General features: G+C 35.6%; 1 protein-coding gene across 3 annotated transcripts in view; it reads right to left on the bottom strand.

Annotated features, from left to right (window-relative positions):
• Positions 1–816: 816 nt before the first annotated feature.
• GABRA4 (gamma-aminobutyric acid type A receptor subunit alpha4) overlaps positions 817–16,369 on the bottom strand; it is a 77,547-nt gene continuing 61,994 nt past the window's right edge. For all 3 annotated transcript variants that reach the window (XM_081518173.1, XM_081518251.1, XM_081518347.1), the window contains one exon: positions 817–3,318. In XM_081518173.1, coding sequence (XP_081374299.1) covers positions 2,785–3,318 — 534 coding nt within the window. In that variant the 3' untranslated portion in view covers positions 817–2,784. The remainder of the gene's footprint in view (positions 3,319–16,369) is intronic.

Genomic DNA, 16,369 nt, shown 5'->3' with positions numbered 1-16,369 from the left:
AGCGCAATGAAGCCTGTTTGACACAACTGTATAGTCTATGTACTGCAACAAAAGTTCCTGCACAATGCAATGACAATCCTGAGTGCTGCAACTAAGATGCAGCCAAAAAAAAAAAAAAAAGAGAGAGACATAAAAAGGTACCATTTATAGCCATTCTTTTTCCACAAACTGCCAGGATTTGGGCTCTCCTAATAACTCTTGTAATATTTTCTCATAGTGAAACATGACTGGTTCTTCACAAAAGTGTTCCATTAATGCAGCTCTGAGTTATTGAAAAGATAGAAAAGATCATTTTACAAAGTTAGCTTTGAATTAATTTGATGGAATTGAATTAAGGAAAACAAACTGTATATTTTTACTACTAACATTGTGGGCAATAAAAATAATTCCTTTTCACAAGAATGATTAAACATTCTGGTCAATTTATTCTTCCATTTAACAACTAAGAATCCTTGGTTAGTTTTGTCGTTTCTCTTTGCTTGGCTAACTGAATTATTTTAAAAATCTTCTTCACATACAAAGGTAAAGACAAAATTATGAATCCAACTCTATCACTGATCTACAAATGTAAAATCATTTCTTTTTATTCCCTAAAAATCTGCAAGAATTTATAGGAGAAGAATTTCTTTTAAAAAAAGAAAGCCAGTGAACTATTCTTACGAACAGGCCAACAGACAAGCAAGGAGCATTTTCCTCACCAAAGAAATAAGGTCATTTTGTTGGAATAAAGAACAATCATAGCTTCTGACCACAATTTCAAACATCATCCTGAAGGCTAGAAATCTACTCACATTCATGAAATAATTTATTATCGGCTTTTTTGTTATAAGTATTCTTTATTAAATATATACACATATACAAATTTTACTGGGCTTCATACTACTGGCATCAATTTGTAAATGAGGAGTTTGGATTGGATGATTTCTACAGTATTCGTCAGCCTTAAAATTATTGATGATTCTAAGAAATACCTAGAGACATAGCCAAGAAGGAATTCTCAGATATGATTCAAATTAATATTCAGTATTTGCACGTTTTATAGGTCTCATATACAACCATTTCAAGGAAATTCAACAACTAAAAAACTAATGCCAATTAATATATATTTTTTCTAAAAAAATAAGAAATACTGTTGACAAGGTGGCCATTTCTATCAAAATATTCCCAAACATCCAGAACACATTCATTCACATACCCCAGATCAGGAAGAGAGAAGTACAGAAGAAAAATCTTGGAAGTAATACAACAAAAAAAACTAGGCCTAGATTTAGAGGCATAGGACTGCTGAAAGAAAATTAATTAAGCTGTTAAGCCTACCTAATAAAAAAAAAGGGAAAATCAGCACATGAAAATCCTGATAAACTGCATAACAGACTCAGTAGCATCCTACCTCCAGTCATGATTTTTTTCCCTTTACTCCATTCTTTTACTGTTCTTATAATTTTAAAATACTCACCTTCGTTATGAAACAGTACAAAAACTCCCACAAGAATAAACGTAAAACTGCCCAGAAATATGAACTATGGACACAAAAACTCTCTAGAAGCTTAGTATTTCACCAGCTGATATAGCTCTATGTTGGGAAAAGCATCTAAAAGGCTTTGTACTGAATTCCTGATTCTGATGATTCTGTGATTCTAATCAAATTCTATTCTGATTCTATTCAAATTCTATATGTGATTCTGATCAAGTTTGAGACAGGTAATCTATAAGGTCTTACAGTGCCCAGATTACTACTTTGAGTAGTGCTTTTCACTAACAGAACAATCTTTACCACATTTTCATTATACACTGAAGTCACTTGCTGAAGTTGCGTTAATGTGTACTAATCTCAAAAGTGGCTGTGTGAATAATACACTTGTTATCCTCTATCAATATAGCAGAAACAAATATTATGTCATCAGACTCTAAATAAACCTCCTCCACTAAAGAATGCAATGTCCTCTGCTAGTTGATGGTTCATTAGCATGCATTCACTCTCCTATTTGAGTAAAAGTGCAGGTAAAGGTGAAAGAGCTTTTCTAGAGAGACAGTGTCTAACATAGTGCCTGGAACATGGTAGGCTCTGAATAACTATATGTTGAAAGGATATATAACTGAGTGAACTATTATCAAAAGGAATTCATACAATAAGTTAAACTTTGACTCAAAGTACAAATTTTCAAGTCAACTGTTAACTTTTGTTTAGCCAACACATGGCAGGAACACATTTCTCCTGGTCTCTGTCTTTGTTGCAACAGAGGTTTCACTCTATTGGTCAGTATTTGTTGTGTTCCATTTTCCTTTTAAAAATGTTTCATATAAGAGGAAAAGTCCTTTTCTTGAAGATACCAAGAGGATCTCCAAAAATTACTGTGGCATATCATATCCAAAAATTCTGATTAAGAGCAGTGCCACTGGGAAATTTAGGGTGGTTGGTTGATATTCATAGTGTGTATTAGAAAATATCATAGACTGTTTTCAAAATTCAATGCATAAGTATGCACCATGGATCTCTAATAGCCCTGTTTCACTTGTCCCAACTTTTCAGGATAGTCTGTATTCCATCTAATTTGAATGCTGAATTGATTCTATTTAAATCATCTTTCTGAAATGAAAGATGGCTCACTTTCCCTTCACTAAGGAATTAATTAACTCTCCCAATGACTGGCTTGAATTTTTTAAATGGAAAAATTACATGGAATTTTTATTTTGGTAAAGAACAATTGTTTATCTTTAAAAACATTTAAAAAGACATTCTGTGTGAAGTTCATCATCTTTTAGGAAACTATTATAGCAACAAAATTACATTAGACTTTCTGATTTCTCCATAGTGTCCTTAGATAAGTAAACAACCCAATAGACCATATTAAATGCCCCAAATGTTACTGGAAAGAGAATGCGGGCATATTTGTCTATTTTACTTGTGCCAGATCCAGAAGGTGGTGGAGCAGAGGGAGTAGCAGTAGCTGACAACTTCCCAGAAGTCCCTATGCTATTAACTGTGGTCTTAATTCGCTGCAGTCTTGATCCAAACACATGCTGGGTAGAAGCAGATCCAACTGGGACTTGTCGGGGCACATACCCAGTTCTACTAGGAGTAGAAGGAAGAGCAGATGGAATTGCTCTTGCGGCAGATATAGTTTCAGCTGCATTTGCACGGCTAAATGGGTTTGGACTGGAAGCTAAGTAAGACTGTGGTGTGGCTTCAGAAGATCCTTGAACAACCGTGGAAGACTTGCTAGAATGGTTTCCCACATCAGTTCTGCTGCCAACATCAGATTCAGAGTGAACCAAGGCGTTGGCTCTTTTTCTCATGCTCAAATTGGCATTTGTGTTCTGAAAAGGTATATCAAAAATTATATTGGTTACATAATTTTATGCAGTTATACAAAATTTAAATGGATCAAATACTTACAAATTAGTTGTTTTCATAAGCCTTTATTAATGTGCTACAGTCATTCAGCTTTTTGTGAAAGTTTAAGAATATCTAACTTAAAAAGGACACATATATTTGAAACTCTGAATGAAGCATCTTCTATTTCAAAGTATTTTCCATTCTTATGAATAATTAGAATTTAAATCTATGGAAAGATTAGGCTTTTAGAACTTTGAACTTGAGTTATACTTGATTTTACTTTAAGGGTTCGTGATGATAACTGTACAACATCTTTCTCCAGTTTTACTGATATGCTGTATACATTTCAATGAGTTTAGTAAATGTTTGCTTTATAATGAAGAATGATATCTATTTTTGTGCACAGAATAAAAACAATAGACATCTACATGTGTATAGCATTCCTTTAAAAAGATAGGAACTCTAAAACCTTAATTTCTAAATCCCTGGGAATTATTTTCATAATCTTACATTGACATTATTATATAAAATCTAGACGTCCTAATGCATTTTAGTTTTTCACCACAATTAATAATGTGACTAGAAAGGAAAATCATTTTTAAATAAACTGTTGTATTATAATATAAATATCATCACCATATCATTGCATAAATATCTGAGTTCAAACTATTTACCAATAGTGTTTAAATCAAAATGGAATTCACCATTTTCCATAAAATGATTTTATGTATAGAACAAGACTGTATCTGAATGCAGATGGTAAGCATTAAAATTCTTATATTTTGACAGGCATGATAAATAACCAGAGAGCCAACTATAGATTGTCCATACTAATGAAGAAAAGCAATTGCTCAAACGATTCCCAAAATAATCATGTCTATCTTTAGAAGATACTGTGACTTTTTGCAACAATCTTTCCTCTTTAATTATGTTATTCTAAGTTATATTAAGGGTATATTGTAATTGCTTTTTCCACCCTCTTTTCCCACCATTTTATGAAATAAATGGTGGGTAAGGAGATGGAGAAGTACAGAGGAAAGACATGATGAAGAAAAGCTCACAAGTGGATGATTAGAAGGAGCCAACTTGCAAGGAATCTTATGGATATTATACACAATTACTTGTGAGCTCCCTTTACAGAGAAATGTTTATTCTACACGTAAAATATTTTTCCGAGACTATATTTATTGAATAGGTTGAAAGCGTTCAGTCCATACATATCTCGTAGACTTGTGAATTATGGCCTCAAGTTCCCTGAGTAGAGAGAAAAGAAAAAGCCTTGCAACATGCAGGGCCAAAGCAAGATCTGAAAAGGTTTAGGAAATATTTTTCATATCAGCCTGGAGTATTCTTCTAAACAGGTTGCAGCTGAACTCATGAGAAACTGTAGTCTCACATGTGTCACATAATTTGAGTGGAAACAAGTGAAACCAAAATTAACATCAACCTAAAAGCTAAAGGTATCATTATTTGCCTTGTACTTTTCCTATACAAAGTACATTATAAACATCACCTGATTAATCCTCAGATTTTGAATCCCTCTTTACAGAATTAATTTTAAGATGTTATATTCAACATGAAAAATATAAAGAATGATAAGGTATATCCACAACATTTATAGAGTTTACACTATCATTAGGAAGATAATATGCACTCCCACACATATGATGCAATCAAAAATATAACAAAAAGTAAAATAGAATGAAGGGCCAAGCTGCAGCAAAATATTAAATATACTAAGAAAAGAAGGAAAGAAAGTAATAAAGGGCTGACTGGCTAAGCAAGAGAGCAATACATGTTTTCAAATATAGCATGATATTTACACACTGCCTTCTTCCACCAAAAGTTGGGTTGCCCATAATCTTTAGAAACTCCTATTTTCCCTCAGATTAAATTCTAAGAATTGGAGATTTCTGCTTCTGGCCAATATGGAGCAACAGGAACTGAATTTACTGTCTCATAGAAAATGACAAAAAAAAAAAAAAAACATTTGTAAGACAACTGTTTTTTAAGAGATTGAGCATTGGAGAACACAGGACACAACCACTGAGAGAGAAAAAACAAAGCTCAGTTTTCATGCTGTGGTGGAGGAAAGGAGAATACACGAACAATCTGACAGACCCCCTAAATTGAAGAGATAAAGCTGAGAACGTGATGAAATCAAGGTGGCTAGAGTTCACAGAAAAAAATATCAGAGAATTTGATACTGGGAAAGAAAAAAAAAAGCCAAAAATTCTGAAGAGTCCTCAGTGAGAATTTTTCTATGCACAGATCCACTTTTGAGTATGAGTTAACTACCCAAGGCAAAAAGAACCACCTGACAGGATTAGAAAAAACAGTGCCCAGCACATACCAAGCCAGGAATACTGCATGTTCCCTCCAGACACAGTGGAAAATCTCAACATTTATGTAGCATTTGGTGGAGTCCTCAGAAGAGCCTTGCCTCAGTAATATGGAATAGTTAGCTCCACAGACTGTTCCAATCCTGCCTAATGAATTTTAAAAGTGAGACTTTAAAAGATGAAACTATAAGTGACTTAACTGTGCCTCAGAAGGAAGCACAAGAACATTTGTAGGACTCTGTCTTTCTTTCTTCCAGATTAGAATCCTTCTGAAATATTCTGAAATACCAACTGTGAGTTACGTTCTAATATAATTGATTGCTTCCCACATGGCACGAGTTGTCAAGAGCCCGCCTGCCAATGCAGGAGACGTAAGAGATGCAGATTCAATTCCTGGGTCGGGAAGATCCCCTGGAGGAGTAAATGGTAACCCACTCCAGTATTCTTGCTGGGAAATCCCATAGACAGAATTGCCTGGCGGGCCCCAGTCCATGGGACACAACTGAGCATGCATGCAGCTCCCAGCAGTAGAGAAGAATGATGGAAGAGGGGTTATGGTGGATGAAAGTCACAGAGGGAGTGACTGAGTGTTCTGCCATGTTGTACAGCCTCTGGATACTCAAATATGGGGGAGACATTAAAGAACTTCATAAACTACACCTATAGGAGTCAGTCAAGTATTTGTAATAGTCAAGTATATTGTTTAAAAATTATTCAAGACTTGGAAATCAGAAAGGAGTACAGCATGTCCCTGCAATGTCATTGTGGAGCATGGTTTAAAAAGTCTGCCCAAGGATTATCAAGTCTCTAGGAGAATATACTTGCGTTTGATTTTGCTATTTAATATTGGATTTGACCCCAAACACTGTGAGTTACATATTAACTTATAGATTACTGTTCAGTAGAAAGCAGCACCAAAGGTTATGGTTTTGACTTCCTGAAGGATATTAACTACTTCTGTATCTAATCTAGTAGTCTCATTCTAGTATTCTTTTCAAATAATAATAATAATGGTTACTTATAGGCATTCCCCCAAAAAAGATTTTGAGCCAGTTTTACTAATAAATAGTATCCTCCTTGGAGAAGGCAATGGCACCCCACTCTAGTACTCTTGCCTGGAGAATCCCATGGACGGAGGAGCCTGGTGGGCTGCAGTCCATGGGGTCGTGAAGAGTTGGACACGACTGAGAGACTTCACTTTCACTTTTCACTTTCATGCATTGGAGAAGGAAATGGCAACCCACTCCAGTGTTCTTGCCTGGAGAATCCCAGGCATGGCGGAGCCTGGTGGGCTGCCGTCTATGGGGTCGCACCGAGTCGGACACGACTGAAGCGACTTTGCAGCAGCAGCAGCAGCACTATCCTCCTTAATTAATGAATTAGAGAAAACTTTGACATAGATTCATTCCATATTTGTATGACTTACATTTTTGACGTTTTGAAAATTATATTGACGCTATCCACTACTAGGCAAGTTTTAAATATCAAAGTAATGTAAGCACAGACTTGAAGAATATGTCTAGAGAAAACAGTGACTTGAAATCAAAGAGGCAGGATCAGTCTGAGATTGGAAAAAAGAATTAATGAAGCATGAGACTTTATGAAAGTAGAGGGAGCAGTATGAAGTATGCCACTAGGATTATCATCTGAAAAAAAAAATCAAATCTTTTTATTCCTGGTTTTACAGTATTAGTGAACTTCTAGGATAGAAAGCTATCTTATTAATCATAGTAGGCTAATGCACATAGCAGGCATCTAATTCATTTTTTAATAAATTTCACTGAAATGGATATAATACAGAGCCAAGTTTCTTTTTCAGATTAAAGAGGAAGTTTCAGAAACTTTCTATCTGACCTTCAGATGACTATTTCTTTGTTTATGGACATACGTCTAGAATATTGCAGATAACACCTAAAGTGTATAAATTATCTGGACTTGAACCCAGGTCTGACTAAGAATGCCTAAGAAGTCTCAATACTCTAAATATCAGAACCTACAAAAGCAGAGAAGAATTAGACTGATTCAAGGCTTAAATCTTTGTCTTTGCCAGGCAGTCAAATGATACTGAAGTTGTTTTGCATTGATGTCTCAAGGTCCTCTATGTAAAAAGTAGTAGTCATTTTCCCTGATGACAAACTTTAAAAGGATTGAGAAATCTTCTGACCTAACTGGCACAGGACTCGCTAGGAATAATATCCACACAGCCTTCAAGTTTTGGAGCCACTAATATGTCAGTCAGAGTGATGTTATGTTTCATACACAGGGTTGAGTACCTCCATCAGTATTCAGCAGATGCACAGTGGTTACAAACAAGAAAAGCACCTAAGCTTCATTTGAATTTTCAAAAATGATTTAGTTTGAGATCATTTTGTCATTAGTCACAATAGCCTGAAGCAAGGGAAACTGTCGGATAGAGATGCAAGGTGGCAGATTTAAACATTACCAACAAATTAAAGCAGCAACAGGCAAACAGGAGCAAATCCAAGCAATTTGTCAATCATGACTGTGATCTGACATGATTTCTAAAGAAGTATTATCAACTGCAAAGAGAAAATTCATCTCAACTCTAGCAGCAATGAGATAAAGTGACTATGCAGAACGCAAGCTACATTCATCTTGCTTATTTGAAAAGCTAATGAAGTTTAATAAAATGTAATTTAACCCTTCTAAATTAAAAACAAACAAGGCTAATAATGAACAGGTTTATCTTCTAGAATATCAATGAGTCACATTTCAAAAAATAAATCCAATAATGCCAAGACATTTATTCAAGGCCTGTTCTGACAGGGCTTCAGGGGTTAGACACACATCTTATTTAATAAGGAAATAAACAATAAATGGTAAGAGCAGATGAAAAACTAAATCCCAAGGTAATGATTCATGTAAGACCCTCAGTGGTGTTATTTTTAAAATGTTACCAAATAGAAATGAAAAACATTCCCTACAAATAAACATGCTAAATATTTCATCAGTTTTTACCAGGGGATTCCAACACACACTAAACAACAAAATGTAGAAATGAAAATGCCGAGTTCTCTATTTATTGTATTTTATTTCCTCCCAATGTTAGCTTTTAATTCAGTGTTTGCATTTCCATAAGCTGTAGAAATATTACTTTCAATATCAGGCACTGGGATAAGAAATTTATGTCTTCAATTTGGAATTACCAGAGAACACGGTCTTACAGAATTCATTCATTTTGTCTTGCATATTTAGAAGTTGAAAGAAGTAGGGTTTCTTGAAGATAAGTGATCTTTGGTTAGTTTTATTTCACAGCGATTCCTAGTGCTTCTTTTTATTTGCCAAGACTTTGTAGGTTAAATAGATGGCTGTAGGAGAGGAAATTTCTTTGTCAGACACTTCACCAGTCAGAGCAGAAGTTCTCTGCTTGATCAAGTGGTCTTGGACTTGACCAGAATGCTACCTGGAATTGCTCCAGGAGATGCGTTCATCAATACTGCCAACATAAAAGTGGAGAGGGTAGAGGGCAAAGCATCATCCGCTCACTTTTTCCAAATGCAAACACTGAACTGGATAGATCTCTCACTCAACGATGAAATTAGCATTAAAATCACTCCAACTGTTCATAGGAATAACCTGGGATCTGGATAAAAACTCAGCATCAAGCTCTATTTGAAGGAAGTGTTATTTATTACTTATGCTACTGCTAGTCATCAGGGATCAGAAAATGGGAAACGTTGGCTAAACTGAATTTGAGCCATCAAATCAGACTGTCCTGTCCTGCCATGTATCAGCTGTGGGATATTTGACAACTTACTAAATCTCTTGAAACCTCAAAGTTCTTATTGAAACAGGAATAATAATGGTACTTCCTCATAAGGAATAAACAAGATAATGCATGCAAGGCACTCAGTACCTAGTAGGCATCAAAGGATATTATATAGAAATAATCCAGAAGGCAAATAACAAGATCCTGTCTCTGCAATAAAAAGATATATCATTCAGGAACAAATCATTACAAACAACAAGATTTTAGAAAATTTTTTCTATGTTTCTACAAAAATAATGTGCCTGCTTTGAATAATCAGAAAGGTAGAGAGAGCTAAAGACTGTCTGTGATGAGGTCAGCCACGAAAAGGATGTTGCTGGCAAAAATAAGAACAAATAAAAGGAAATATATAATGCAATAATGAAATTAAAACACATTTTAGACATAATAAAGGTAAGAATTAACACCAGAGTAAATCCTATGGTGTAAGACAAATATAAAAAGCTCATCTAGGAAAACAGCAACAGCAGCAATAATGGTTAATTTTTACTGAGTGGTTCTTCTGCACCTGTCACTTAGCTAACATGCTTTTAATTAACCAACTACCACAACCAATCCTGGGCTTCCCTGGTGGTTCAGACAGTAAAGAATCTGACTGTAATGCAGGAGGCCTGGGTTCAATCCCTGAGTCAGGAAGATCCCCTGGAGAAGGGAATGGCAACCCCCTCCAGTATTCTTGCCTGGGAAATCCCATGGACAGAGGACCCTGGTGGCCTACAGTCCATGGGGTCACAGAGTTGGACACGACTGAGTGACTCACACTTACAAAACCAATCCTAAAGGAAATCAACCCTGAATATTCATTGGAAGGGCTGATGTGGAAGATGAAGCTCCAGTACTTTAGCCACCTGATGCGAGGAGCCAGCTCACTGGAAAAGACCCTCATGCTGGGAAAGATTGAAGGCAGGAGGAAAAGGGGGCAACAGAGGATGAGTTGGTTGGATGGCATCGCCGACTCAATGGACATGAGTTTGAGCAAACTCTGGGAGATGGTGAGGGACAGGGAAGCCTGGCATGCTATAGTCCTTGGGGTTGCAAAGAGTCGAAAACGATTTAGTGACTGACCAACAACAACAACCACAACCATATGTCAAAGCTACATGTAAGAAAAACAATAGCCACAAGTATTTCAATGTCCAGAAAAGATGTGAATTATATTTTTAAAAAGCATCTCATGTATTAACATATCAGTTCACTGATCTCTTTCTGGAACTTTCCAACTACCAGTGAAGTCTAGAAACTTGTAACCACGGAAAAGACTGGAGGAACTGTCGTAATCCAACTGATAGGATTATATTCATACTTCATTATGCTATGAAAAGACATACCCAGAATGTTGGCTCACAATTAGAACTTTGGAAACTCAGTTTGGCTGGCACATTTTTTCAATATAATGGAATATTAAAAAGCGTTGTATCTGTGGAAATACTGGTCTGGCATTATAGTATCACTCTTTTTATTTTTATCTTTTATTTCAATGACAGTATCCAAAGGACTTTTTTCCACATTTAAATTAGAAGAAATGAGACAATGAAAGACACCAAACTGGAGATAGCAGAAGGCAACAAATGTCAAAAAAGGTAAAGAGTGAAACACTAAAAAGTTTTAATCATTGCTATGGACTGAATTATGGCCCCTCAAAATTCATATGCTGGAGTCCTAATTCCTCAAGGTGCTATACTGGAGATAGGATCTTTAAGGAAGTGATATTAAATGAGGTCATAAGAATAAAGCTCTGATCAGACAGAACTAATGTCCTTACGAAAGAGGAAGAGACACCAGAAAACCCTTTCTCTGTGTCATATGAGGACACAGCAGGAAGGCAGTTGTCTGCAACCAGAAAAAGAGCTCTCATCAGAAACCTGAATGGACAGAACCTTGGATTTTCTAGTCCTTAGACATATGAGAAAATAAATTTCTGTTATTTAAGCCAACTATTCTATGTTATTTGGCTACGGCAACCTCAGAAATCTAAGACAATCATCTAACTTTAATAAATTTAAGACATGCATCTTAATATTTTTAAATAATGAATGTTAACTTTCTCATAGGAAAAAAAAATAAACAAAACCTAAACAATTCTCTCTTCTCAGGTATTTTGTTTCTAGTCTGTTCTCTCTTCTCCACTGAGTGAGTATCCTCTTTTGATAACCCCAAAATCCTAAGCTGAGTTAAGATACTAGATATGTAGAGAAATTGAGATGCTTGTAACAGGAATTAAGCATCAATTTCTTTGTAACATTTTTAATTTTGTCCTTAATGAATGAAAACACTTCTGTATATCCACCAGGGGAGCATCTACATTATCTTTCTAAACTGTCGAAGTTGCTTAGATAGGAGTTTTGCAGGATATCTCTTGAGTTCCTTTCATTTTTCCTTTATCCTAATCAGAGGACTTGAGTCAACCAGGATTTTCATTTAAGCTTCTAACTTGGACTTAGCTCCAGGTCCTTCTTTAACTACTCCATATTTTTCCCTAAATATTTTTGTTTTCCTTTCAGATTATGATTTTCATGTGAAAATGTATGTACATATATTGTGGATTTCAAAACATACATTTATTTAAGTATTGAAAAAATGTCATTAAAAATAATTTATAACTTTTGCTCATATTTTATATAAAGGATATTTTTAATCCTTAAAAGTAAAGGTAATATATGTAGATATCTGATAAAATATTGCAAAAGAAATCTTACCATGTTTTTTAATTCCTAACTTGGGTGTCCAAACAAATTCATTTTTTTAATCAACCACATCATCCTATGGAAATGAGTTGTTTCAGCTTGAAAATATTCAGAAAATTGTATTTGAACTTAGAAAACATTTGGACAATGCTTGTCTTAATATAGACTTCATATGATTTGATCAAAATGAAATTGCGCTATAATAAATAGCCATGCAGAAAAATTCAGATCTCTGCCAACCCTATGGGAGGCTGGCATAGCAAGCAGTCTGAGTCACAATTTTCTCTGCATCAGCAAAGGCAACAGGGGCAATGTCTAAAAAGAAATAATTTATCAGGACTAGATCTGCAGTATACTTCTGCTTGGGGAGAAAGTTCTAAAGCTGAAGAATTAGCAGCCAAGTCATTTTGTAAAATCACAGCTATTCTGCATCAAGGAAGCCTTTGATGAGCCAAGAGCCTTACCTAAAGCAAGCCAACTTTCTTTGAAACATTAGATAATGTTTACCCACTGAATCTAAACATTCACGATGACTTTAATAGATTTATTTTTAGGAAAAAAGGCTCAGGTTGCATGCTTCCTCTCTTGTTGGAAATGAGTAACAGAATATCCACATTTAAGTTGAAAAGCATTAAAGGACTTATTAAACGCACTGATTTACCCAATTCATTCATTCATTGAACAATATGTATTGAGTGTCCAATTTTTCAAGTATCTTGTTGGGCGAGGGGAGTACAGAGATGAAAAGGCACAGGGCTTACACCTTCTACCAAGAATTATTAATAAGTTATAATAAGCAATAAATGCTATCAAGGAAAATTTTTCAAATTAGGGAGTACATTACGTAGCCTGACTGCTGGGAAAATCTCTCTGTGAAAGTAACACATAAGCTGAAATTTAGGGATCAGTAAGTCTTAACCACATTCCTAGATGGCAGTTAAGACTTGGAAAACTTTGGTAAGCAACCCATCTGTCAATGCAGGAGACGCAAGCTCAGTCCCGGGTTGGGAAAATCTCCTGGAGAAGGAAATGGCAATCCACTCCAGTATTCTTGCCTGGGAAATCTCATGGACAGAGGAGCCTGGCGGGCTACAGTCTACGGGGTCGCAAAGAGTTGGACAAGACTGAACATACACGCACACACAAGTATTAACCATAGGGAAGAGGGATGCTAGAGGAAGGAACAAAGTGCCTGGTAGCAGGAGGACAAGTTTCGAAGATTTCTCTCTATGGTATAAGGATAAAGAAGGCCAATAACCTTCTTTGTCAGTTAAAATTTGAAATCCCTTGAGGATGTTCTAAAATCTTCCTTTTCTTTTTTTTTATCCTTGTATTTTCTTGAAGTAGACTGTTAAAGCAATGCTTCACATTCATGGGCTACTCTAAATAATTAATGTCGGATATTAGCACTTGCCAAACAGAAATCTTGAATCTTTATCAACATCTCTACCATGTATTGAGCACTTACTATGGACCAAGCTCTACACTAATAAACTCATACATTATCTACAACCACCCAGGTAATAGTATTAATATTCTTATTTTCCCAATAAGGACACTGAAGCCTTGGAAAGTTGGTTACTTCTAAGACCAGACAGTTAAAATGAGCTACAGTCATAATTTACATCCCAAGCCAACAATTTTAGACACTTCAGGAAGTTGCTTACAGCATATATGTTAATTTGCCATGTTAGAAAGCTACCCTAATGGAGCTGAAAGAAAGCATAACTTACCTGAGATATGTGCACACAATCCAAACCAGGTTAAGCGACATTTATAAACAGCTTGGTTTTTCAGATTTGGATTTTAGTTACATTAATCCAGTTTCTGTTCTAAGATAACTACTGTACTAATGTCTGACCCACATTATCCCACAAAAAAATCTTCCTCTGATTAATCCTTCCTTTCCAGTATATGTAAAAATTGTAAAATTCTTATGAATTTTTCTGTTCTTCCTAATATTTGCCCTACTTCTTTGGTGCTTAGTTGTCATAATATGCTTACAGATATTACTTTGTTTCCCATATACCTTCTACAGTCTACAGTCAGACCTAAATAAATATTTACAAATAGGTCCACATTTAGGTGATTTACTGTACAGAAAATTTTATCTTAACCACAAAGGTAAACTAGCAGTGCAAAGTTTCTTTTTAATTGAAGAAAACTTCTCTTTGGGTTGTGTGAAAAATGAATAATCACCATCATTCAAAATATACATCTTCTGTATGATGAACCATTTTCATGAAGTTCTTCTGCAAAAAGGAAGCTGTGTTCCAACTTCCTTCCATAGACTTTACCTTTGGTTTGAATATATAATTTTCAAAAGATGCTTCTAAAATTGCTACTCAAAATTATGGAAAAACTAAAACATCTCCCCCTTGGGTTCACAGGCCACTGCAATTTCAACTTTAATTGTAATCCAGGGAAGATATCAACATAAACACTAGCTCTAGTTTCTGACTTGAAAATGATTCTTCAAACTGTGCTTAGTTACTCAGTTGTGTCCAACTCTTTGAGATCCCGTGGACTGTAGCCTGTCAGGCTCCTCTTGTCCATGGGGATTCTCTAGGAAAGTAAACTGGAGTGGGTTGCCATGCCCTCCTCCAGTGGATCTTCCCAACCCAGGGATCAAACCCAGGTTTCCCATGTTGCAAGAGAATTCTTTACTGTCTGAGCCACCAGGGAAGAGAACATGTAATTATCTGCAAATAATTAAAGCAAATGAAGTTCAACAATGCATGTGCCAAATCATATACAAAGTAAATGTGTGCACACGTGTATGTAGCACAAAAGGACTCATTAAGTACCAATTGCATATGCTCTTGTATTTTAAACATCAATCCCATTCCCTAGACTTTACGAATGGAAGCACAGTCAATTGGTCATAAAGCGTATGTTGAATTACCTTTTTAACACAATTCATTACACATCTCCATCTACAGTAAAACAGCATATTCAGTCAGCAGAACAAATTGATATTCTACCACAACACCAGTTGTCAAACAGATAACCCCACAAATCGCTGATGCCGTTTTGACTTTCTCCAGGAAATAATGTGACTTGTCCTGAGGAGGAAGTGCCATGCTATTACCTGTAGCTTCCAATGAGGCATTAGCAAGACCATTTGGTGTTTAATAAGGCTCTCATGTTGAAACAGCTGCTCATCCAAAGTGAAAATTTTAAAACTTTCTCTGAGCCTAGATAATCTTACTTGAGCTAGAAAATAAGGTATTAGACTCTTTTGCATGTTCTACCACTTTATGACAAGAAAGCCAATTTTGCACTTCAGTAAAGGCAGATTGCAAATTTAGCAGGAATTAAACCAGTAGCTGAGTTGCAATTTATGGTAAATGGCTCATCAGCACATTAATGTATATCACCAACGTAACCACTTCAGCCTAGCAGGCCAGAAACTAAAAGACACAAATATCTGGTTGGCAGCAAGGGAAGTGTGCCCTTTATTTGTTGTTGCTTAGTTGCTAAGACGTGTCCAACTCTTTTGGGTCCCCATGTACTGTAGCCCATCCTCTGTCCACGGTATTTCCCAGGCAGGAATACTGGAGTGTGTTGCTGTATACTTCCCCAAGGGATCTTCCTGACCCAGAGTTGGAACCCACGTCTCCTGCATTGGCAGGCAGATTCTTTACCACTGAGCCACCAGGGAAGCCCTTATCCTCTACAGACATCTATAAAATAAATTCTAAAACTGAAAGCTGCCAAATATTTATCTTCATTTTTATCCTTGTTGGCAGTATGTTGAAAGTTAAAAACCAATGTCAGAACTGTAGGTTCTAAACTCAGGTAGATTCAAGTTTTGGACTCTGCTAAATACTACCTGTGTTAACTTGGGGAAATTATTTAGCCTCTCTGTGCTACATATTTTTCCTGGGGAAAATGAAGATAATAATGATAACTTCTTAGAGTTATTGATGGAGTAGTATTCATAAAGTGCTTAACACTTTACCTGAAGTTAGAAAGTGATCAATACTTATGAAATATCATTTTAACATTGCTATTCATATTCTAGAACAAAAATGCAGATAGTCCCTGTGAAATAAATTATTATAATAGAAGTTTTCATTATTTCTATACTCAGATATTCATTGTATTTTTTCAATAGAACTAAATGCTGAATGAATACTGTAAATATCTACCTCAGAAAATGTTGGAAATATATGGCAACACTACATTTGGTGTTCTCTTCAAAATTCATGTT

Source organism: Giraffa tippelskirchi, chromosome 1 (assembly GCF_054371585.1).
Source record: "Giraffa tippelskirchi isolate mGirTip1 chromosome 1, T2T-mGirTip1v1.2.pri, whole genome shotgun sequence".
Classification (NCBI taxonomy): domain Eukaryota; kingdom Metazoa; phylum Chordata; class Mammalia; order Artiodactyla; family Giraffidae; genus Giraffa; species Giraffa tippelskirchi.
This window is presented reverse-complemented; position numbering and strand designations above follow the sequence as displayed.